Source organism: Muscardinus avellanarius, assembly GCF_963383645.1.
Source record: "Muscardinus avellanarius genome assembly, chromosome: 5".
NCBI classification, from domain to species: Eukaryota; Metazoa; Chordata; class Mammalia; order Rodentia; family Gliridae; genus Muscardinus; species Muscardinus avellanarius.
This window is the reverse complement of record NC_137790.1, coordinates 103,989,529-104,015,304: the sequence shown is the minus strand read 5'-3', so window position 1 is coordinate 104,015,304 and position 25,776 is coordinate 103,989,529. Positions and strand designations below refer to the sequence as shown.

General features: G+C 42.1%; 1 protein-coding gene across 2 annotated transcripts in view; it reads right to left on the bottom strand.

Moving 5' to 3' along the window:
• The window catches only part of PLD1 (phospholipase D1), a gene marked incomplete at both ends in the record, with an annotated part of 113,319 nt that overhangs the window by 56,418 nt on the left and 31,125 nt on the right, over window positions 1-25,776 (bottom strand). The window contains 7 exons of one of the 2 annotated variants that reach the window (XM_080696738.1): window positions 3,861-3,974; window positions 7,014-7,132; window positions 7,828-7,956; window positions 14,195-14,308; window positions 14,880-15,093; window positions 16,605-16,805; window positions 21,796-21,906. In XM_080696738.1, coding sequence (XP_080552864.1) covers window positions 3,861-3,974; window positions 7,014-7,132; window positions 7,828-7,956; window positions 14,195-14,308; window positions 14,880-15,093; window positions 16,605-16,805; window positions 21,796-21,906 — 1,002 coding nt within the window. The remainder of the gene's footprint in view (window positions 1-3,860; window positions 3,975-7,013; window positions 7,133-7,827; window positions 7,957-14,194; window positions 14,309-14,879; window positions 15,094-16,604; window positions 16,806-21,795; window positions 21,907-25,776) is intronic. The other variant, XM_080696739.1, reaches the window with a different exon arrangement.

The window sequence follows — 25,776 nt, the reverse complement described above, 5'->3', positions numbered from 1 at the left end:
TCCTCAGCTTTCAGTCTCCTTCTAGCCTAATACGTTCTCCATATGTATAAACTTCAAGTCCTAACGTGTTTGTTCAGAGAGCAACAGAGGTGAAATAAAATGAAAAGCTTTGTCAAATAAGCTTGGGAAATGCCCCCATCACATCCGGCTTAGTGGTTTCATACGCACTGAGCTGTTTTATTTAAAGATACCTGAAATGCATATCTGTCCAGGGAAACCATTTTTTGCGAAATAGTCATCAGCATTTCCTAGACAACACCTAGTTTAGGAAACTCTGTCCCTAAAACTGAGCTTTAGGGAGCAAGCCGAGGTGAGCCGCTGCGGAACAGCCAGGCGGGATCTTTCGGCGCAGGGAGCATCTAAAGCTCCCAGTGGCTGAGCTCAGCACACGCTGCAGGGACTCAGAGTGAAACTCAAAACCAGAGAAGAAAAAATACGCCAGCCTCACGGCCGAGGGCGTGGCAGCGGCGCCATATTGCCACCGGCGGCAGCAGCAGTGAATTCACCGAGTCCAGTACAGCTACATCTGCGTACTCAAGAACAGTGAGTCAAATTGCGGGCCACAGAGGAGAAATCCCAGTACTGTACTCCCTGGGACTTGACCCAGTGGGGGAGTGGCGGTGGCAGAGATATCACACCATAGGAGAACGTGCAACCTGGCACCCCCCATAGTCTAAAGCAGCCTCTATCGACTCCCTGGGTCGGAGACTCTGTGATACAACCCAGTAAAGGAGTAGTGAGGTCAGAGATACTACAGACTCGAGATCCAGAGCACCTTAAGCGAAGTCATAGTGACCCAAGGGAAGAACCCGGAGAAGGCACAAACTTCTGAAATCATGGGAAAGAGGAATAACACTGGAGCAATGAATGCCCACAACCCCACAACATCAGAATCAGAGATTTCTAGAAGATCAAATCAGGAAAATAACTGTAGAAATAATAGAGGTGCTTCGAAAAGAACTCAGAGAGAGCCAAAAAGAGATAAAGGATGCAATCAATGAAGTAAAGGCCTCAATTCAAAGCACAAACAACCGATTAGACCACATGGAGAACAGAATCTCGCTCTTAGAAGATGATCATTCCAAAAATGAACGCATAGTTTCTAATATAGAAAAAAATATCCAACAGCAGGAATCTGATATTGAAGAAATATGGGCCCATTTTAAGAGAGCTAACCTAAGAATAATTGGAATAGAGGAGGGAAAAGAAAGTGAAACCAAAGGGATCAACAATCTCTTCAAGGAAGTAATAGCAGAAATATTTCCAAACATAGAGCAAGAGGTTGATACACAGATCCAGGAAACTTATAGAACTCCCTTTAGACAGGATCAGAGAAGAGGATCCCCACGCCACATAATTGTCAAAATGACCAATGTGGAAGCCAAGCAGAGAATCTTAGAGGCAACAAAAACAAAGGACCAAGTGACATTCAGAGGCAAACCAATTAGAATCACTCCAGACTTCCCAAACCAAGTCACGAGAGCCAGAAGGGCTTGGAGTAACATATTCCAAACTCTGAAAGAAAACAACTTCCAGCCAAAAATGTCCTACCCAGCAAAACTTTCTATCAAATTAGATGGAGAAATAAGAAGTTTCCATGACAAACAGAAACTGAAGGAATTTATGTCTTCAAAACCAGCGCTAGAGAAAATACTCAAAGAGATTAACTACAAAGAAGAAATAGGTAACACACACCAGAACCAGAGAAACAAGATTTTCCATCCAACAGACAACTAAGATTGGTTATCTGTGGAGATTCATTATTTATGTTAGTCTTTTACCTATCTCTAAATGGTATTGTTTGCCTTTATTGTTGTTAATTTTTAGGATGTCTAGTTGGAATATTAATATACCTTCAGATATAGCATTTGGAAATATTTTATCCCATTCTATCAGTAACTTTTAACTCTGTTTACATTGTCTTTGGATATACAATATTTTTTTATTTTTTAGGGAGTTTGTATACTCTTCTGTTGCCTGTGCCATTGAAATCATATCCAAGAAATCACTGCAAATTTCAATGTTGTGAGGTTTTATGACCCAGATTTTCTTCTAAAAGTTTATAGTCTTAAGATTTATATTTAGGTCTTTTATCTGTTTTGAGTTAATATTTGTATATGGGATTAGGTAAGGGTCCAATTTTATTCTTTTCCATGTAAGTATTATTTTTCAACAATATTTAGTTAAAAGATTATTATTTCCACCACCAAGTGTTCATGGAAACCTTGTCAAAAATACCTTGACAATATAGGGAAGAATTTAGCTCTAGGCTTTTATTTAACTCCAATGGTTTATATATCTGCCTTTAGAACAGTACTATACTGTTACAATTATTGTAGCTTTATATGGTTTGAAATCAGAAAATATATATCTTCTAGCTTTGTTCTTTTTCAAGATCGTTTTGGGTATCTAGAGTCCATATTCCATATTAGGATAGATTTTTTTCTGAAAAATAAATATATAAATATATGATAGTTTCACCTAAAAAAATAGAAAAAAAATATTCTCTGGTAAGAAAGAAAGCAAAAAGAAATATTGAAATGTTATCTTTAAGTCATCAAAAGCTTGGTATCAGACAAATGAAACTGTTATGTGAAATTATCATTTTTAATTTTGGATAAATTGCTATAATACTAGATGTCAACCACTAAGCCAAGCATGGGAAGGAGGGATGGGGAGAGAATGGGGTGGGGATCGGGTGGGGGCTGACTGGGCGATGTGTGCATGTATGTCTACAAAAGTTTGTATCCCACTATGATGTATGAATAAAGTGCTCCAATAAAAAAAATAAAAATAAATAAAAATTAAAAATAAATAAATAAATAAATAAATAAATAAAACTGAGCTTTAGGGACAAACGTTTTATGAAGATGACCTATCTCCCCAAGGATAATAGAACAAAATCTAGGATAATTAGCTTAATCTTCATGAAACATTCACATATTATGTTTCCTTCAGGATGGAAAAGAAGTTCTCCCTGGCCTTACGCTGACTGGGTTCATCGCCTCCTCCAAGAGCCAGTGTTTTACTCCAGCTGGTCCCTTGCTTTTGAGCGGTACTGGGGATTGAATGGAGGCGTTCTGCCTCTGAGCTATACGCCAGCCCTTTATATTTTTTGTTTTGAAACAAGGTCTCATCAGGTTACTGAAGGTCTTCCTAATTTCTAAGGCTGGCCTGAAAGCTATGGTCCTCCTGTCTCAGTCTTCCAGGTACTGGAATTACAGATATGAGCTACCATGCCGGGTTACCTCGGATTTCAAGCTCCACCTCTAGCAATAACTATCCGGTGGTCCTGGTTAAGCCTCCGGGCCCCCACTGGCTTTGAGTTTTTATTTGTAATTCACTCATAATTTGTCATTTGAGATGGTTAGACCAGATATAATAAAATTTTGTTGCTCTATGAAGTAAATTCCTGGTTACATTAAGCAAGCCTCTAAAAGGCATTTGGTTAATTAAGAACTAAAATTAGATTGGACTTTAACTAGCTTCCTAAATGTGAAATTCAGCCGCATCCCTGGTGCTTGAGCAGTACAGCCCTAGGCTCACTGTGGATCGCGTCTCTAGAACCCCTTCAGAAGGAATTACAAGGGCGCCCATTCCTCCATTGTGACTCTTGTGAAGATTTGCATTTAGTGTGTGTGTGTGTGTGTGTGTGTGTGTGTGTGTGTGTGTGTGTTAAAAGGAGGGTGAATTTAATCCATTTAACATAGGATATATAATACCAAGCTTTAAAAGTCCATTCAGATTTGCTTTGGAAAAGTTGTCCTTACTGAAAAACCTGAAATCAACATAATAGGTACTTGGTCCAATAACAGTAATGTTGCCCAATAGCATTTGGCAAAGAGGAAAGCCGGGCTTACCTGCACGCGAGCGCTGACAGTTTCAGGCACTTGGTATCTCAGCTCATGGGCTGTGGTTTGAGACTTTGGAAGCAGAAATGGATAAGAAAGAGACCGATACTTTGGTTTCATAATCTAAAATAGAGGAAGGCAAATAAAAAGGTGCAAATTAGGGGGAAAAGCCCATTCCTTCCCCTTTTGTAATTACAAAAGAAATCAGCATTACTTTAAAAAAATGGCTGAAGCTGGGTGTGGTGGCACAAGCTTGTAATCTCAGTAGTTAGGAGGCTGAGAAAGAGGATCCGGGTTCTCGGTCAGCCTCAGCTACTTTGTGAGGCCCTCTGAAACTTAGTGAAACCCTGTTTCAAAATAAAAAATAGGGCTGAGGGTAGCTTGGAGGTAGAATGCTCCTGGGTTCAATCCTTGGTGCTGCAAAAGAAAAGAAAAAATGGCTGGGGACGTAGCTCAGTGTCAGAGCTTTGCTTAGCATGCACAGAAGCCCTGGCTTCCATCCCCAACACTGCAAAACCAATTGAAAACAGTTAAAAGAAAAATTAGTGGACATTGTGAAGTAAAAGGCTATAGAATATTTGTTTGTGTTTTCTACTTCCTTATTTTACCTAGTAGCAAGCATGCATTGTTCTACATTTGTAAAAAATGATTAAATAGATTATACAGCTATAGAGGTATATAATTGCAAGAATGGGACCATCATTTTGTAACTAAATTTTTACTGTATTGTAAATATCTTGCCAGAATAACAAAACACTATAATGTTTTAACAACTTTATAGTAAAATAATATGAATAATCATAATTTAACAAATTCTTATGAGTATTCTAGTTATCTAATTTTATTTGAAATATTACAAGCAATGTCAAAAATAACTTGCCTTAATATATTACTTCTTTAGCTTAAATACCTGGAAATAGTTTTTCTGAATTTAAAATTGCATACTTTTTTTTAATTGTGGTATTGGGGAGGTAAGCCAGGGACATTATACCTCTGAGCTATATACCCTCAGCCATTTTATTTTTTATTGTTGTTTATTTATCTATTCTTTCATTCATTCCTTTGTTTTTGTGGTACTGGGGATTGAACCCAGGAGGCATTCTACCTCTGAGCTATACCTCCAGCCCTTTATATTTTGTATTTTGAAACAGGGTCTCGCTAAATTGCTGAAGCTGGTCTTGAACCTGTGATCTCCTGTCTTAGCCTTCCAAGTAATGGGATTATAGGCATGCGCCACCAAGCCTGGCTTTTTTATTTTGAAACAGAGTCTCTTTAAGATACTTCACATTGGTTTTAAGCCCAAGATCCTCTTGTCTCAGCCTTCCAAGTACTAGAATATTAGGGGGAAGCCACTATGCCTGGCTCTAAAATTGAATGTTTTATAAAAGAAGACCTACTGGTAATGGACCAGTGTATGCTCCCAGAAGCAGAGTATAAAAGTACAAAAAACAGTCGGATGTGGTAGCACACACCTGTAATCCCACCCAGTACTTGGGAGGCTGGGACAGGAGGATTGCAGGTTTAAGGCCAACTTTAGCAACACAACAAGACCGTCAGCAATTTAGCAAGACCCTGTTTTAAAATTAAAAAAAAAAAAAATAGTGTGGTGCGGTGACACACGCTTGTAATCCCAACATTTGGGAGGCTGAGACAGGAGGATCACAGTTCGTGAACAGCCTCAGCTACTTAGTGAGACCCTCTGCAACTCAGTGAGACCTGTTTCAAAATAAAGAATAAAAAATAGGGCTGTGGGTGTAGCTCAGAGGTAGAATGCCTCTGGGTTCCATCCCCAGTACTGCAAAAATAAAATAAAAAAAAAAAAAAACTGGGGGTGTAGCTTGGTGGTAGAATGCCCCTGAGTTCAATCCCTAGTATCAAAACAAAAGAAACAAAAAAATCCCTAAAACAAACAAAACCCCCACCCAAACCCAAGTGCAGGTATCAGCAGTTTTTATCAGCTTTGACATTAAATTAAAAGTACCATGACTTGTTTACTCATCCATCCCCTCTAAGATCTTGTTCAAAATATTTCTTTTAAGCTTCCACTACATGTTTATAATGCTCATGCAACTGATAACCAGAGTGAGACTCTGAGCTGTTGATAGAACCAAATCTATTTTGGGAACTACCAGGAGGAATGGTGCCTCATTTCAGGCAGGCATGGTGGACCCTTAATACCCTGGGATGGCATGTGCTGGACGAATAAATGCCGGCCGCCTTCTCAGCAGCAGCGAAGGTCCTGCAAGGAGGCTCTGGGAGCCTCGGGCTGGTCACCTGGGGTAGGCCCTGTACCAGTGAACCAGGCAGTGCCAGGACTGGAAGGGCTCATCTGCACAAGGCTCCTGTCCCCACAACAGCCCTTCCCGTGACTATGGAGTCCTACCCAGCAAATTAGAGTTCAAGGTTAAAAGATTTAAAAATCAGAGGTCTCAAAAGCAGTATCTATTCCTCTGCTCTCTGAATTGTCTGTGCTATTAAAGTTCAGGAACATTCATTCTGAAATTATTTTATTTATTTTGTATTATTTTATGTTTCATTTATTTGTTTTGTGGCTCCGGAGATTGAACCCGGGGCCTCACACATTCTAGGCAAGCACTCCACCACTGAGCTGCACACCAGCCCTTTTTATTTTGAGACAGTGTCTTCCTAACTTGCCCAGGCTGGCCTCGAACTTGAGACCCTCCTGCCTCAGCCTCCTGAGTCACTGGGACTCCAGGTGTGTGTCACTGCTCCCAACACATTTCTTTACTTTCATTTGTTTATGTTTTTATTTATTTATTTATTTATTTATTTATTACTCATTTTTTGGTGACACTGAGGGTGGAACCCAGAAGCTTTCTACCTCCGGGCTACACTCCCAGACCTACTTTATACTTTATTTGGAAACAGGGTCTCACTAAGTTGCTGCGAGCCTCACTAAGTAGCTGAGGCTGGCTTCGAACCTGCGCGATCCTCCCGTCTCATCCTCCCAAGCGTGGGGATTACAAGCGTGCGCCACCACGTCCGGCTATTTATGTTTTTAACGCGCAGAAGCTCAGGTGCCCTAACAATGGTACATACAACTACAAGTGGTATCACAGCCATGGCCCCCTCTTGGGTTTCTTCCCCAGTGGGGACTGGCTCTTTTCATATGGGCTGAATCTTGATAACAAGATTGAGTACCTTGGTGAAGTTCCAGCGCTGGATGAAGTGACGAGCCACGTCACGAGCCGCCTTCCCGTGGACCACAGAGGCAATGTCGTGCCAGGGCATCCGGGGTGTGGAGTGCCTGTCAATGAAATCTTCGCGGGACACAAGAGAAGCATCTGTTACCAACTTCTGTGCTTCAGATGCCCTCTGACCCCCATCTACGATGTGTAGAGGAATGTGTTAACGCACTGTGCACATATTTCCTGGCTTGGGCAGAACACTGTGATTACAGTCAAGGGAAATGTGCATCTTATGTTGAGGACCACAGTCCCACATGCACCTTCAGCAAACACAGCTCCCTGTCACCAGTGCTCATCTCCAAACCAGGTCAGATGTGAATCACAGCAAGCCGTCTGAGGCTGTGTACTTGGCATATTTATTTTCTTTATTTCACATATGCACTGCCATCTCTACCTAGACATAGGAACACAGAGAAGCTGAAAATCCATCACTCTAATGCTGGAAGATAGACAGATAAAAATGATCAAAGGAAGGCTACTATCTCCTAGGGAATCAGAGATGTATAGATTAGTAGGCATTACAGTAATCCCAGTGAGCAGATGTATAGATCTGTAGGAAACCTAAGAGTTTCAGAGAGATTGGCTTCACTTCATGTTCTTTTTTCCTGAGACAATAAAGTCCTTAGGTATATGCCCACATTAGGTCCTCAATGTTTTACCAAATTTTCAAAAATAATGCAAAAGAAAAGGCAGTTTGACTTGTAGACTTGCTGAAGTGCTCAAAAGGAAAAGACAAAATAGAATCCACACTCCACCACAATACTCACCAGCAAAAGGTTTATCAAGCTGAACCCAGTCCTTGAAGACAAAATTGCAGTAGTCCTTGCCGTGCCAGAATCTGGTTTCCCCGTGTAGCTCTCCCACACCTGTGTGCACGCTGCGGATGGAGCCGGTGTCTGTGAAGGCAGAGACCGCGGCTCAGGCAGGCTCCAGAGCGGGGACTCGCCTCCCTCACCAAACACCTAAGCATGTCTTCTTGAGACTCATAACTAGGGCAGCACACATCCATTTGATTAGAGGAGGTGGGCTGGCAAGGTTTCATAACCTTCACAAGTTAAATCTTTTTGGTACTAGAGACTGAAGCCAGGGGTATTGTACCTCTGAGCTATACCCCTAGCCCTTTCTAATTTTTTTATTTTGAAACAAAGTTATGCTATGTTGTTGAGAGTCTTACTACATTGCTGAGGCTGGTCTCACACCTAGCTCCCGAGTTTTAGTTGAAACCATGACCAGGTTTCTCATCAGACAATAAAACACTTTCGGGGGAGTTGAACATTTTATTCTCATGAAAGCACTGGAAGGACCCATCATGGAGCTAACTGTGAAATGATGCTGGACAAAGTGGTGCAAATCTGTAATCCCAGTACTCAGGAGGCTGAGGCAGAAGGACCACAGGTTTGAGGCCAGTCTCAGAAACTGAGTGAGGCCCTCAGCAACTCAGCAAGCCCTGTTTCAAAATAAAAGGAGTTGGGGGTATAGCTCAGAGATAAAGCCCCTTAAGTTCAATTTCCAGTACAAATAAAAATTTAAAAAACAATAAATAAATAAATAAATAAATAAATAAATAAATAAAAGTAGCTGGGGATGTAACTCAGAAGTTGAAGAGAGTCTGGGAGAGCAATAGAGCCAGGAGAGGGTGGAGAGCCAGCAGCCTGAGGGCACTAGAGGGCCCAGGACACTGCCTTCCTCACCCCTGTGGCACACACCCGGCCTCTGCATCTCAAAAAGAAGCAACCTCCTATTTACATGTTCCAGCTGTGGAATTAACTAGCTAACTGAGATGGGTCTCACCTTTTGGGGTCAGAAATCCCATAAGTATAGAAGGAAGAACTTGGAGCCGGGTGTGGTGGAACACGCCTGTAATCCCAGTACTTGGGAGGCTAAGACAGGGGATCGCAAGTTCAAGGACAGCCTCAGCAAGTAGTGAGATGCTCATACGCCTAGCGAGACCCTGTTTCAAATGAAAAATAAAAATGGGCTGGGGCTGGAGCTCAGGGGTAGAATGCCCCTGGGTCAATCCCCACTACCGCCCCCCAAGAAAAAAGGAGGAGGTTGGCCTCCAGTGACAGCCAATCTCTTTGGCCTCCACCATTCTGTATTCCTAAAATCACAAAAGGCATCCACAGAAAATACACCATCAGCGGACAGAAGCTTCTGAAGGAGGCACGAAAGTATCACCTGCAGCACTTCACAAAGAGCTTTATGGGACGGTTTTGCTTAAACATACGCTTTGGGTGAAGCTGCAAGTTTAGGGAGTGATCTGGATGAAGATGGCGACGCAGGAACACAGCACACGACACAGGACAGACGGGCGCTTGGCACGAAGAGGCGCGTGACAAATGCACTGGGATGAGAACACGTTGCGTGAATCAGGGGTACTCCTTGGATTAGCCAGGGAGAGGGCGGGACTGGTCCCCTCACGCCACTGTGCTGTCCCAGGACTCTGTTAAGTGCAAACTCGTGGCTTATGGCCTTTCCAGGACCGCCCCTGGCGGCAGGAGGAGCGAGCCTGAGTATTTAGTGCGTAGAAAGATCTCCCCAAACTGCTGTGGATCTATCTCCCTGGTCCTGGGCCTCTGCCCCTGGCCCAAGACCCCACTTATCCCACGCTGTTCACTGTATTTGACAGCTCAGCTCGGGCCGGCATTGCCTTGTGTTCTCTGCACATTATTCCTCTGCCCACAGCGCCTCCCCGGCCGAGTCACCCTTCAGGAACCACACTAGCTGTCACCTGCCCTAGGGACCTCCTGACGCCCACATGGGGAGGGCGGCCACTAACACCGCTAGCATCTCATGAGGAATCACACCCCAAGGCCGCTGACTCTGATGCAGCTGTACAAGCTGCCTTGCCTTCTCCCCCATAGTCTATCAATTCCTTGGAGGGGGGATTTGGTCCCCTCATTGTCTGATGTAGCTCCTGACCTCAAGGGGGCCATCAATTAATATTTGCAGAAGAAGTGTTTCTTTTTTTTTTTTTTTTTTTTTTTTTTTTTACAGGTCTGGGGATGGAACCCAGGGGCATTCGACCTCCGAGCTACACCCCCTGCCCTATTTTTTATTCTTTATTTTGAAACCGGGTCTCACTGAGTTGCAGAGGGCCTCACTAAGTCGCTGAGGCTGTCCGCGAACCGCGATCCTCCAGCCTCAGCCTCCCGAATGCTGGGATTACAAGCAAGAAATGTTTCTCTGCCATCACTACACACAGCCCAAACTGAATAATTAACCTCCAAAGGTTATTGAAACTTTCTATAAAAGAAAAAAATAGCTTCTACTGCTAAAGTTAACAAAACTAATGCTAAAAACAGATTTCTACTGATAGCTCAGAGTAATTTACTTTCCTGCTGTATAAGGCAGAGAGACCAAAGCACTGGTAAGCCTGTTGGCTCACTGTGACCTCTTTATGGTAAGCATGGATGGCACACTGTCTAAAGAAATGAAGATGAAAAGAAAGTAGGGGGTGGACAGAGATAAGTTAAATTAAAAGAACACACAGAGTGTTTCATCTATTGATATGCTAAGGTAAGGTTTTACATAGAAACTCTTTACTTTGTTTAAAAATTAATTTTCACCCAATAGCTGGCTAGGATAGAAAAAACTATCTTGCTATTAATTGAATTCAGCTGCTCTCAGTTCAATTTTGGTTTTGTTTACAGCAAAGGCCTAGAGTATTCCAAACAAATGAGGTCTCCTGAGAATGGATGAGCAGTTAAGCAACGGAGTGGAGGACTGGCTTCAGCACTGACCGCGGGGCAGCCGGCATCTGTGCAGCCCCAGGGTGCGGCTCTCCTCAGGCCAGAGCTGGCTTCCGCGTGAGTTCGGGATTGCAGCCGCTCATCCCGGGTCTGCCTTCCGACTTCCCACAGCCTGCTCTGTCCTCCAGACCCCGGCTGTGGAAGTCCCTCTGGCAGGGTGTCTTCCTGCCCACGGCGCTCAGGCCCGGCCATGCCCGCCTGCTCGTTTCCTCCTTCCCTGGCATCCAAGGCTCCACTTCTCCAATCTTCCACCTTCCCTCCTGGCTGTTTCTCTCAGGTTTTCCCCTCCATTCCTCCCTTCCTTTTATTTCTTTTTTTCAGATTAAATCTAGGTGCATTCTATCTCTGAGCTACATCCCCAGCCCTTTTTATATTTTATTTTGAAACAAGCCCTTGTTAAGTTGCTGGTGCTCTTGCTAAATTGCTGAGGATGGCCTTGAACCTGTGACCCTCCTGCCTTGGCCTCTCAAGTACTGGGATTAACTAAAGATCCCAAACAATCACCCAAACTCTAAAGATGCCCCCCCAACCAGCTTCACTGTTAGAAAAATCTGACCTGAAGTGACAAAGTATTTACTGTCTTCATCGATCCTACGTGGTGTTGCACAAATATAAACGGCTTGCCTACATTCCAAGTAGTCCCCAGGCACCGTGACCTAATACAGAGCACAGCTCCTGTCACCTTTCTAAACCTAACGCTTTAGGGCTTCTGAATCACATCTGCCCCCGGGGTTGTGTGTAAGAGACCGTAGACCTCTGTGTAGCACCTCGCTCCACACTCGGGGCTGAGGTCCTGAGACAAATGTCTCTGGTATTTCCCATATCTGTGCTTTATTATATCATTTTCCTGAAACGCCTGTTCTCCCTTCTCAGTCTCTATCTAATGAACTTGTACCTAATGCACAATCAGTTCCAAAAATAGATCCTCAATGTGAATATATATATATATATATATATATATATATATATATATATATATATATATATATGTAAGATTGGGGGAGATCAAACCCAGGGGCATTCTACCTCTGGGCTACACACTTAGCCCTTTTATTTTTTATTTTGAATCAGGGTCTCACTAAGTTTGCTGAGGGTATCACTGTTGCTGAGGCTGGCCTTGAGCCTGCCAATCCTCCTCTCTCAGCCTCCTAAGTACTGGGTATAGGCTTACAGGCATGTATTACCAAGACTGGCTGTATTTTTTTAAGTCTCTTTAAAAAATGTGTTTGAATTTGGGAATTGTGGATAAGAGTTCACAGAACTGTATTACATCTGTGGAGGAAGCCTCAGCAGTGACTACTACAGTAGGGGTACTGACCCTTGATGAATTCCTAAGGTACTAAGTACTACGCACTGTCAGGCAATAGGCTCCTTGACAGCACTGATGAGTCTTGTAGACCCTTTATGTTGCATCAACAGAGTTCAGAAATGGCTTCCCTCACTCCCTCATCCCTCGGATCAGATATGCAAATGTGCCAACCTGCCCCAACTAAATTGAAAAAATTATTTTCCTCCTCACGAGTCTAATACTGCTTACAAGGAAAAGATCAGTAAACACTGGTTGAATTGTAAGAGGAGTAAAATTCTACCTCTTCTTAAGTAGAGATGGTATCAAGGAAATCAATATCAATCAGAAACTCTCCCTCTTGAGCCGGGGGGAAGCCCACCAAGTGCTGTGTGCATTTATGTCACTAACAACATGATGTGAGACTATAACGCACCAATAAAATAAAAAGATATTATTAAATATTTTTTAAAATTCTCAGAACATAATTCTAAAAGAAAATTCTTGAAGTGATTTTTAATTCAAATAAATACTATAGAATTCTACTGCGAACACTAACTGCATTTAGAATCACTTGAATTTGGTGCAGTTTTTCTAATTAAAAACCCATTGTGATCTTCTCTGTAAATCTACAGTGTCTGCTATAACCAGGGAGAGTATGAGGCGCGCGCTTAACAGGGCCTTTCTGCAGAGAGGTTGACCCTGCACATTCTCAGGGAGACAAAGTCACTTACTCAAGCTAATGTGCAATTTGAAGTTCCTTTCTTCCTTTCCTTCCTTCTTTTTTTTAATTTTTTTTTTATTTTTGGCACAAGGAAATCCAGGGGCGTTCTACCTCCAAGCTACACTTCCAGCTCTGTTGTGAACTGTGCCGCTGTGAACATGGGTATACGTATGTTACTGTAGTTCTCTGATTTCAGCTGCTTTTGAAAGATACCAAGATCCTATGGCGGATCTACTCCCAGTTTTCTAAGGAATCTCCACACTGATCTCCACAGCGGCTGAACTAGTTTTCACTCCCACCAAGAGTAAAGAAGATTTCCTATTTCTCTACATCCTCACCAACATTTGTTGTTATTTGACTTCTTTATACCTGCAAAATTATGTCACTTGTAAGAAGATGGAAAGGCCTGGAGAACATTATGTTTAAGTGAGATCAGCTAAAAACAGAAAGGGAAGGAACGCATGTTTTCTCAATATGCTAGGGAGTATTCGGGATCCTCCGTGGAACCAGGGAGGAAGAAGGCTGAGGTTCATTAATGGAAATGCACCTGCGACTCTGCGTATACATATGAAGTATAACATTGTTAAGCTGGTCACTCATATTGGGAGGGATGGAAATGGGGGCTTGGGGGACACCAAGCACTGTGTGAATGTTTGCCATTGTCAACATGATCTACGTTATGACGTGAGACTGTAGTACAGCGATAAAAACCAAATAAACATAAAGAAGGAAGAAAACTGCATCGCATACCTGCAATCTGGGTACTTGGGAGGCTGGGACAGAAGGGTTACTTGTTGGAGGCCAGCCTCAGCAGCTTAGTGAGATAATGTCTCAAATAAAAAATAAAAAGGGTTGGGGGTTGTAGCTTGGAGGTAGAATGGCCCTGATTCAAGCCTCGGTAAAGACAAAAAACAAAACAAAACAACAACACGGCACCTTAGCTGAATAATGTCTTTTCTACTAAGAGCAGAGATGCCGGTCACCCCCCTTTTCTGTCTCCTTTCCTCAACCACTTTCTTCACCTCAAATGTCTCCCACCCTCGCCTGCCCCTGTCGAGTTGCTTCCAGGCCTAATGTGTAAGTCCTCTGCTCAAAAAAAACCCTTCTGAGTCATCACAGGGGAAGCCTCTCGCCTTCTGCAGACTGCGTCCCTGTGCTGCATGTCCCACGCGCTGTCTAGTTATTGAGAAGGCGTTCTCTTCACCACTGGAGTCAGAGAGAGCAGGGATCTTGCGCTTTGCACAGAAAGGCTTTCCGTAATATACATGGAGCCGGAACTGCATGAACAGAAAGCCAGTCTGGAGACACTCGCTGTGCCACGCAGCAGACGATCAACAAAAGCAAAGCCGGGCCCTGGCCCACGCGCCACTTACCCAGGCTGGGCCCAGCCAGGCCCTGCTCAGCCTCGCTGGAGGGGCGGAAGAGTTTCAGGTGGGGTTTTAAAGCATGGATTAAATTCTGATGGCTTCTATAGTGATTAAAATAACCTGGAGAAAGTCAAGAGTTCTTTTTTTTAAACAAAGACACATGTATAGAAAGTTTTCTAAACTGGAAGGCAAGCTTAACTGTTTTAAAACTAGCAGGGCTATAAAATTAGTTGCAAGGTTCGTTCAACAAAAAACTGCAAGGCTTTTGGACAGGTGGCAAAGAATAGTAAATTTATAAGATAGAGAATGTCTGATAGAGAAGGTCTGATGTTTGATGATATAAGCTTGACATATTTCTAGTTGAGAAGAAATGAAACTTTGTTGAAGTTTATAAAGCACATCTAATATGTTCTTTTTCCTTTACAGTGTGGCAGAGTTTAGAAACCTTTGATCATTCTGCTACCATCAAAAGCACGAGTAGCGGTTATTATCATGACTTTGTGCAGACAAAAAAAAAATGAGGCAGACAGAGCCTCAGGATGGCTTGATGCTGAACAGGATGGCACAGCGACCCTTCCACCTGGCTCATCTTACTCCTTTATAAAAAGACAGAGGTTAGAGGCAGGTGTGGCGGCTGGCTGTGGAGGAACACTGCGCAGTCGGGGAACTTCTAGCAAAGGGCGAGACTCACTGGAGGCGCTGTCGATGCTGCAGACGCTGTCCGCGTTGTGTAGCTGGTGCCTGTGCAGCTGCCGATACAGGCTAAACTTGGAGAACTTAGTCGGCTTTCCTATTCCTTTCAGTTTGGAATCTGCAGCATCGGCACTCTTCAGGATGGACACATTTTTATTAGATTTGCTTTTATTTTTGAGGTTTAAAGATTCCATAGACTCTGTTGTTGCAGCCTGAGAAAGTTATTAAAAATAAAAAGAGACACTGCGTAAGGCATGCTGCAACGTGGTCACTTCGGTCAAGCACATTGGGGCCGGGGGGGGTGGGGTGTTAAGATTTATAGATGCAGGTGGCACCCCCATGGAGCCTCAGTGGATCCTTGGGAGGTGCTCAAACACTCCCAGAGGATGCACAAGGCTCCGCCTTCAGCAGAACCAATGCAGGAGATAACATTGCAATTAACGATTTTATCTCAAATACAGTAAATATTACATGAGTTACATTTACTGCTGAGCTACCCAACTTCTTTCTCTAATACATGTGTCTCCTGTCGATCTTTTTTTTTTTTTTTTTTTTTTTTTTTTTGCAGGTGTGGGGATGGAACCCAGGGGCATTTGACCTCTGAGCTACACCCCCTGCCCTATTTTTTATTCTTTATTTTGAAACCGGGTCTCACTAAGTTGCAGAGGGCCTCACTAAGTCGCTGAGGCTGTCCGTGAACCGTGATCATCCAGTCTCAGCCTCCCGAATGCTGGGATTACAAGCGTGCACCACCACGCCCAGCCTTCCTGTCAATCTTTTCCCCTGTTACCTACTCACTAAATTGCTTTTTTCCAAGAAAAGCCACCAACATAATCAGTAAATAAGATGGAACTCATCAACATTTTTCATAAATGTGTTGATATTCTGCAGGAATCACTGAGTTGAAGTAACAAGCATATATACATATACACGTGTATGTATATATACATATACACATGGATATATTTGAGCAGCTCATGATTTGATAGGTACTTTGAGAAGTTATTAAATCTACTCAAAATTCCCTCAAAATGATCCCAGACTGGCCTGGCCTGAATTTGTATCTTTAATTACAAAGACTCTAAACGTTTTAGCTAAGTGCATATTCTACTACTAAATACACCCCAGCCCTAACAGCTATGTTTAATAAGGCTTCTGATGGTTATTTAATCTAAATCGTGATTGACAGACATTTTCTTTTATGACCTTTTGATACCAAATAGAAATTAGACCATTCATTTTATTTAGCTATTTATTTGCGTGGGGGTTATTGGAACTAAACTCAAGGACACTTGTCCTACCTCTGAGCTATACCCCAGCCCTATTTTATTTTTATTTTGAAACGGGGTCTTGCTAAGTTATCATATGCTGTGCACAAACCTCAACCCTCTTGTTTCAGCCTCCCAAGTACTGGGATTATGGGCATGTGTCACTGTTCCTAAATTGAGGTTTAGTTTAAATGGAAAACCAAGGAACTGACCGAATCTGAGACAACAAACTCGATATTGAGTCCGTTTTTACTTCTTACAACAGAAGAAAGGAAGCCTGGAAGGGTGCTAAGGTCCACGCCAGCTAGGTGGTAAAGCTAGTGTATGCAACCAGCTGTCTGACGTTTGACTAAAGTCCTGTACTCCTCCGGTGAGATGCCACCTCTCATCCAACCCGTCCATCAGTCATGCAATTACTACTACAAATCGTGTTCACTGAATGCAGTCCCACTTACTGTGAGGGAGCCCAGAGACGGTCCTGAGGTGACCCGCTTCACACTGCCCACGTCTGTGAGCCTGTGCTCGTTGTCATCCCACCTTCCATAGGCCAGGTCAATCCCGCCCACGAAGGCCACCGATTGGTCGACGATGACAAGCTTCTCATGATGAGCCCATAGATAGACACTGGAGGACACATGATCCGGGTGCCTCATCACCTTGAGAGAGAAGAGAGCCCACGTAGAATACGCTTTTAAGATGTACTTCATGTTGAGGTAGTGTGGTGGTACACACCAGTAATCCCAGAAGATGGGAGTCTAAGATAGGAGAATTGCAGGTTTGAGGCCAGCCTCAGAGATTTAGTGGAGGTCTCATTTCAAAATAAAAAATAAAATAAGACTGGCTGGAGCTGTAGTTCAGAGGTGGAATGCCTCTAGATTCAATCTACAGTACTACTACTACTAAATGAAATACAATGTCCTTCATATTATAATAAAACTTGTCTCCTTTCTTGCTAAAAAGCATGCTTATAGTTCAAATACCAAAATATGCTTGCTCTCTAAATATATATAAAGATATAGGTATACCCAAGAAAACTTCTAATTTTATTCTCTACTTTTTAAGAACCCCCAGTCCAGATACCATATTTTGAGGTAGCTGCTAACATTTAATGAAGCCCTGACACACATTAAATGTTAGCTCAATTTGATGGCTAACATTTCCCTTTATATGAATTATGCAATATGTGGTATTTTTAAACCCTAAGAATATTTAACCAGTCTCTTTCTCTGGAAAAAAAATTGTGTGTGTGTTACTGGAGATTGAACTTGGGGGCATTCTACCTCTGACCTAAACCTCCAGCCTCTATTTTTTATTTTGAAACAGGGTCTTACTAAGTTGCAGAAGGCCTCACAAGGTTGCTAAGGCTGACCCAGAACCTGCAATCCTCCTGTCTCAGCCTCCCAAGTATTAAAATTTTAAGTGTGCACCACCACACAATTCTGGAAAAATTCTTAATAAACTGATGTTTTAGAACCCATTCAGGTGAAATACTAAGCACTAACTATAGGCATATATATATATATATATATATATATATATATATATATATATATATCTTGATTTAAATGTTACTTTAAACGTTGGGCATGGTGGCACACGCTTGTAATCCCTGTGCTTGGAAGGTGGAGACAGGAGGATCGCGCAGGTTCAAAGCCAGCCATGCTGGCTTAAGAGATCCTGTTTCCAAATAAAAAAGTATATATAAAAAAAAAAAAGGTCTGGGCGTGTAGCCCGGAGGTAGAAAGGTTTCCAGGAATCCCAGTACCACCAGAAAAAAAAAAAAAAAAAGTTACTTTAAGAACTTAGTAACCACCTGCTTTCAAACAAAATCCCCCAAGTGACCCTGGTATGAACAATCCTACTTTCATATATATTCTTAAGTAAAATGACTCCAAAATCTCTGGAAAATACTTTTTATTATGATAAAATACACATAACATAAAATTTACCACCTTAACCATTTCTAAGTGTACAGTTCAGTGACATCAGAGTAAGTGAGTAACCAGGTACGGAGTCTTCGCTCATCTTCAATTTTGGGTAAAACTTGAGAAGGACTATATTTTAGTTGGCCATTAAATGTTTAGTAGAATTTTTTGGTGAAGTTATTGAAAACAGGGCTTTTGTTTTGTGGGAGATTTTTGACAACTGATCAATCTCAATTTTTTCAATGAAATAAATTTTGGTTTGGTTGATTTTATGTATAACTTTTCTATTCTGTTTCACTCATCTCTGCTCTCATCTTTAATTCCTTCCTTCTGCAAGTTTTAGTTTGAGTTTGTTCTTTTGTTTTGGTTCCTCAAGTTAAAAGTTAGGTTGTTATTTTCAGAACCTCTTTTTCTTTTTTCTTTTCTTTTTTTCTTTCAGTACTAGAACCCAGGGGCATTCTACCTCCAAGCTACACCCCCAGCCCCATTTTTTATTCTTTATTTTGAAACAGGGTCTCACTGAGTTGCAACGGGCTTCACTAATTAGCTGAGGCTGGCCACAAACCGTTATCCTCCTGTCTCAGCCTCCCAAATGCTGGGATTACAAGCCTGTGCCACCATGCTTGGCTCAGAACCTCTTTTTCTCTTCTTCTTCTTCTTCTTCTTCTTCTTCTTCTTCTTCTTCTTCTTCTTCTTCTTCTTCTTCTTCTTCTTCTTCTTTTTTTTTTTTTTTTTTTTTTTGGTGGTACTGGGGATGAAACCCAGAGGCTTTCTACCTCTGGGCTATACTCCCAGACCTATTTTATATTTTATTTGGAAACAGGGTCTCACTAAGTTGCCGAGAGCCTCACTAAGTAGCCGAGGCTGGCTTCGAACCTGTGCGATCCTCCTGTCTCAGCCTCCCAAGTGCTGGGACTACAAGCGTGCGCCACCACGCCCGGCTGAACCTCTTTTTCAATGAAACACTTAGAGCTGTAAATTTCCCCTCTGTGCTACGTTTGCTGTGGCCCATCCGTTTTATGTTTATTTCCATCTGTCTCCTGAGGACAGAGTCTTGTGATTTCTGCTGTGATCTATCACTTGCTCAACAGTGTCTTGTTTAATTCCCACAAGTTGTGCGCATTTTCTGGTTTTCCTTTTGTTATTGATTCTAATTCCATCCTGTTGTGGCTGGAAAGATGCCTGTCATGATATCCACCTGCTAAAACCCATTAAGAGTTACTTCATGACCCAACAGATGACGTCTCCTGGGAAATGCACGGATGTGCACTTGGGTGTGTTGCTAGGGAGGGGCCTTGACATTGCCATCAGATCTCACTGCTAAGCCCTCTACATCTCCTCACCTATGTTCTGTCCGGTTGTTGTGCCCATTATGGAAAATCAGGTATTGAAGGGTACAGCTGTTATTGTAGAACCACCTTTTACACTGTTTAGAAAAAAATCTTGTTTTTCTTTATATATTTTAGTAGTCTGTTACGTGATGCAGATATGTTCATAATTTTTATATCTTTTTAGCTGTATTCAGCTTTTTTGTGGTGCCGGGGATTGAACTCAGGGGCATTCTACCTAAGCTACACCCCAGCCCTATTTTTTTTTTTTTTTTAAATTTTGAAACAAGGTTTCATTAATTTGCCTAGGCTGGCTTTGAACCTGTGATCTTCCTATCTCAGCCTCCCGTGTACTGGGAACACAAGGGTGTATCACCATATCCAGTTTATATTTTATTTTGAAACAGTCGCAATTAAATTGTTCAGACTGGCTGGGCCTGGTGGTACACGCTTGTAACCTCAACGCTTGGGAGGCTGAGACCGGAGGATCGCACAGGTTCGAAGCCAGCCTCGGCTACTGAGTGAGGCTCTCAGCAACTTAGTGAGACCCTGTTTCCAAATAAATTATAAAAAAAAATTAGGGCTGGGGTGTAGCCCAGAGGTAGAAAGCCCCTGGGTTACACCCCCAGTGCCAAAAAGAAGGAAAGGAAAGGAAAGGAAAGGAAAGGAAAGGAAAGGAAAGGAAGAAAGAAAGAAAGAAAGAAAGAAAGAAAGAAAGAAAGAAAGAAAGAAAAGAAAGAAAAACAGTTTGCTCAGGCTGGCCTCAAACCTGCGATCCTCCTGTCTCAGCCTCCAGTGTACTGGGATTACAGGCATGCACCACCATTCCCAGTTTAATATACCTTAATTTTTAAGGTTTCTCTATTTTATTTATTTATTCTGTGGTTCTGGGGATTGGACTCAGGGCCTTGTGCATGCTTGGCAAGCACTCTACCTCTGAGCTACATCCCTAGCCCCTAAACTGTTGTTTGAAGAGTACAACCCACATTTAAATTTAAATATTTAAATCAATTGTTGATAAGAATGAACTTACTTCTATCATTTTGCTTTTTGTTTTCTATATGTCTCATAGCTTTTTTGTCCCTCATTTTCTGCATTGCTGTCTTCTTTGTGTTTGGTTAATTTTTTTTTTTAATTTTGTGTGAATTCCTTTCTTACTTCCTATGTCTATTTTCATACTTTCTATTTTTTCTTTTTGGGGTTACCTTAAGAATTACATTTAACATCCTAGAGCTATAACACTCTAATTGGAAGTTAAACCCGTTTCACTTTAATTACATTCAACAACTCTGCCCCCTTTTTTTTTTTTTTTGTGGGTCTGGGGATGGAACCCGCACTTGACCTTTGAGCCACATCTCTTGCCCTGTTTTTATTCTTTATTTTGAAACCGGGTCTCACTGAGTTGCAGAGGGCCTCACTAGGTAGCTGAGGCTGTCCGCGAACCACGATCCTCCGGTTTCAGCCTCCTGAATGCTGGGATTAGAAGTGTGCGCCACCACACTCGGCTCACAGCTCTGCCCTTTTAACGGCTCCATCCTCACTCTTTCCAGCTGTTGATATTATAAAATTGCATGAGGGACGGAGAGCTGGTGAATGAAGAATATTTAGAGATCGTGCAACTCATCTCTTTCTCTGGAGGAATTTTTACCAAATGAAGCGCATAATAGCAACTTATTTCAAGCTTATTGGAGGTTTATTAACTCATTACATCTTGAGTTTTCTGAAGGCCGGGACAATGTTACTGATGGGCTTTACATCTTGGGTGAAATTTCAAAGAGCTTTTTCATATGGCTTATAATGTTATTTATTAGTATGTGACACCGGGTACTACTGATTTTTGTAAAGCTATCAGTGATGGAGGATTCCACAGACATCACATCTAAGAAGTTGCGGGATAATCTTAGTGAGAAGAATAAGAACTCGGCAGGACTCTTGGACATTAAAACACTGGCAGGAAGCAAGCTTTTGGTTAAACTGTCGCTTTCAATTAGGGTCCGAGAAGCAGAACTGTGAGATCTGCTGACCCCCAACAAAGTAGAAGGCGTGAGAAAATACAGGACTTCATTTCTGTTTTGCTTTAGCATTGGGGATTGAATGAAGGGGGATTTCACCTCCAAGCTAAACCTCCAACCCTTTTTCTTTTTTATTCTGAAACAGGGTCTCACTAAATTGCGCGGGCTGGCCTGAACCTGTGACCCTCCTGGCTCAGCCTCAGAGGTACTAGGATCACAGGTGAGTTCTGCCGACGCTCAGCAGTGTTTATTTCTGAGGGCTCAATGCTATTTGATCAAAATATACATTGGAGAAGTCTAGAGATTATGACTGCCCAGAGCAAGATGCATCTGAAAAACTCCTACAGAAAAGTGGACAAACACTGGCCCCGGGATGAATACCTTTATGTTAGGGTGCAGCCGCATTAGAGTCTTCTTGGTGTATTCGCTGTTGATGCCCAGAGCAAGCTCCACTTCCTTGTAGAGCATTATGAAGATGCGCACGCCCTGTTGCTGTCACGGGAGAAACCACATGAAGGGATGAGTGCCTCTGGGGTATGAGGAGTTCCTTTTCTTCCTCCTCTCCCCGTGCTCTACTCTCTTTCTTCTATAAACAGGTGACATATACTATTTAATTTACGGAGGCAATGCAAAGAGGTGATACATAATTAATCATAAAACAAATATAAAAGTTAAACATAAAACAAGTATAAAAAAGAAAATTTATCTCCTCTCATCCTTACGCCGTGTAGGAAGAGTGTCAGTGTTTGAGTAGTGCGGACTGGGTGGCGGGACCGCGGCCTCTGCTGTTACCAGGCCTCTGGGCTTGTGCTTCCCAATGCTTGTCACTGAGCAAAGTTCTGATCTGAGCCATGTGATAGAAACAGGGTTTTTCTTTGTTTATTGACCTTCTCTATCAATTAGTTGAAGTTATAGTGATGATAAATTTTGCTGAAATCGTTATTCTAAATATCCTTTGTTTCAGGGAGTCTTTTTAATAGAATTTTTCTTTGTTGAATGCGCGTGTGTGTGTGTGTGTGTGTTACTGAGGATTACATCCAGCGGCATTATCCCTCCAAGAAACATCCCCAGTCCTATTTTTTATTCTTTATTTTGAAACAGGGTCTCACTAAGCTGAGGAGGGCCTCACTAAGTAGCTGAGGATAGCCGTGAACCCATGATTCTCCCATCTCAGCCTCCCAAGTACTGGGATTGCCTGGCTGAAAAAATATTGAAATGGAAAAAACATTTCTTATCTTTAAAGATGAATGACAGGGATCATTCTCTTTTTCTTTTTAAAATATTTGGGGGGAGGGTACTTGAAATTAAACCCAGGACATTCTACCTCCAAGATATAGCTCCGTTACATTTTTATTCTAAAACTTGTTTCCCATTAAGTTGTTGAGGGTCTTGCTAAATTGCTGAGGCTGGGCTTGAACCTGCCATCCTCCCATCTCAGCCCCCAAATTCTGGGATTATGGGTCTGCACCACAACACTCAGCTTGGTTCATCCCCTTAACATGCAATCAGATTAACCTTTATTTCACTGGTGAAAGGACTTCTTCTAAAGTAAGCGCCTCTAACATTCAAATATCCTGGAATCTTAATAGGACCTTAGTACAAATGAACACATAAATGACTCCTGATTCACTCTCAGGCCTTGGATCTAAAAGAAAATAGACAAGGCTCTTGTGACTCACTTCATAGTACAAATTAAACAGAAAGTTCCTGAGTAAGCCAGTCAACGTGGCACACACCTGTAATTCCAGCACTTGGGAGGCTGAGGCAGAAGTATCACAGGTTCAAAGTCAACCTCAGCTACTATGCAAAACTTTGTTTCAAAATTTAAAAAAAGCACTAGATTGGGCTTGTAGCTCAAAAGTAGAATATTCCTGGGTTCAACTGCCAGCACCAAAATGAATAAATAAATAAATAAATAATAAATAAATAAATTAATTAATTAATTAATTAAATAGGGCTGGAGGTATAACTTGGAGGTAGAATGCCCCTGAGTTCAATCTCCTACCAAACAAACAGCAAAAGTTCTGGGTGGACTCTCTATCATGTTATAAAATAATATTACTAATATTAATCATAAAAATGCCAGTGTCCAATAGCTGAGAGTATAAAAAAAAACACTAGCATTGGAGTTGGGGTTGGTATTGGGGTTTGAAACCAGGGGCATTCTACTTCTGAGCTACATCCCCAGCCCTAATTTATTTTTACTTGGAAACAGGGTCTCCCTAGGTTGATGAGAGTCTCACTACTTGCTAAGGCTGCCCTCGAACCTATGCTTGTCCTATCTCAGCCTCTCAAGTATTAAAGGCATGCGCCACCACACCCAGTTGGCACTAGTATTTTCTATCCTAGTTCTGATCGGTGACAGTCTTTTGGTCTAGGTTGAGCTGCTGTCTCCTCAACATTCACCTCCCGCTGTCGACCTCCATGGATCCCCACCAAAATACAGTGGGGAAGCAGGGCATGGTGGCACTAGGCTATAATCCTAGTACTTGGGAGGTTGAGACGGGAAAATCTCAGGTTCAAGGGCAGCCTCAGCAACTCATGGAGACCCTTAGCAACTTAGTGAGACCCTATTTCAAAATTTTAAAACAAAAACATTTTAAAGAGCCAGAGATGTAGCTCAGAGGAAGAATGCCCCTGGGTCCAACCCCCAGTACCAAGATAACTAAACAAATAAATACATAAATAAATAGGGCTGGGGGTGTAGCTCAGAGGTAGAAAGTCCCTGGGCTCAATCTCCAGTACCAAAATAAAATAAAATAATTAATAAAGATAAAAAGACATACTGCAAACCAGGTGTGGTCTGTGAGTGCTTGTGATCCCAGTACTTGGGAGGCTGAGACGGGAGCGTTGCAGGTTTGCAGCCAGCCTACTTAATGAGGCTATCTGCAACTTAGTGAGACCCTGTTTCAAAATAAAGAAAAGAAAAGAAAAAAACAGGGCTGGGGGTGTAGCTTGAAGGTAGAATGTCCCTGGGTTTAATCCCCAGTACTGAAAAAAAAACCCGACATAGTGCATACATACTAGAATATGTATCTAAATTACATGTGGTCATTAGAGATTATCTTAGAGATTAAAGTCAAGTATTTCCCATAATAATTTCTAGAGTATGAGAAGCAACTATATCTAATAATTTATAATGACAAGATGTGACTTAGTTATAGTTTAAATTAATAATCAGTGGTAATTAGTCATAGTTCATAATGGAAATTTAAATCAAATATTTAAAAAGCTATCAGACTGTGGTAGCACTTGGCTGTAACCTCAGTACTTGGGACGCTGAGATAGAAGGATCACAGTTTTTGTTTTTTATTTGTTTTTTGGGGGTTTTTTGCAGGTCTGAGGATGGAACCCAGGGGCATTTGACCTCCGAGCTATACCCCCTGCCCTATTTTTTTATTCTTTATTTTGAAACCGGGTCTCACCAAGTTGCAGAGGGCCTCACTAAGTAGCTGGGGCTGTCCGCGAACCATGATCCTCCAGGTCTCAACCTCCCAAATGCTGGGATTACAAGCGTGCACCACCACGCCCGGCTGGATCACAGTTTTGAGGCCAACCTCGGCAACTTGGTGAGATCCTAATTCAAAATAAAAAAATTAACTAGGGCTGGGACTGTAGCTCAGTGGGAGGATGCCCCTTGTTTCAAAACCCAATAAAAAAAAATCTTACTGGGTTGATCTCATCTAATGCATAGGGACTGAATACTTTTGTAATGCTATATGGTGTGAAATAGCATAGAAGTTTGTGTTTTTAGGTCATAAACCACAAGCGTGCAGTTCCCCCAGTGCTGCTCGGTGAACACTCAGAAGCATGTTTTGGCCCCTGAGCTCGACAGACCACCGCATCACTCGGAGACACTAACTTCCTGTCTCTGTTGATGTTACTAATGTCTGAAAAAGGCACAGACGCTCTTGGAGGGACGCACTACCTTACACTTACATTCCGGTGTACAATAAACGTGAGGGTGCGCTGTGACTCACCCTTGCTCTGAAAGGATTAAGAAAGGTATCTACTTCATTCTGCTTCTCTGGCTAAGAGCCAGCCTCTGGAACTTGCTCATTACTTATAATAACTATGCAACTACTATTAAAATCAAGTCTGTAAGTACAAATTTAGGTAAAAAAATAAGGGAGAGTTTAAGCAAGCGATGAAAGATTCGTTTCTGATTAGCTTTAACATTAGGTCATAGGAAATCTAAAGAAAAACTGGAATATAATTTTATTTTTCTCTTCTATTCATATCTATTTTGCCATTTGATTATTTATTTTGTTTACTGCCACTAAATGTTAAGCTTTTCAAGGACAGAGATCTTTTTTTTTTTGGTGGTACTGGGGGTGGAACCCAGGGGGCTTTTCTACCTCT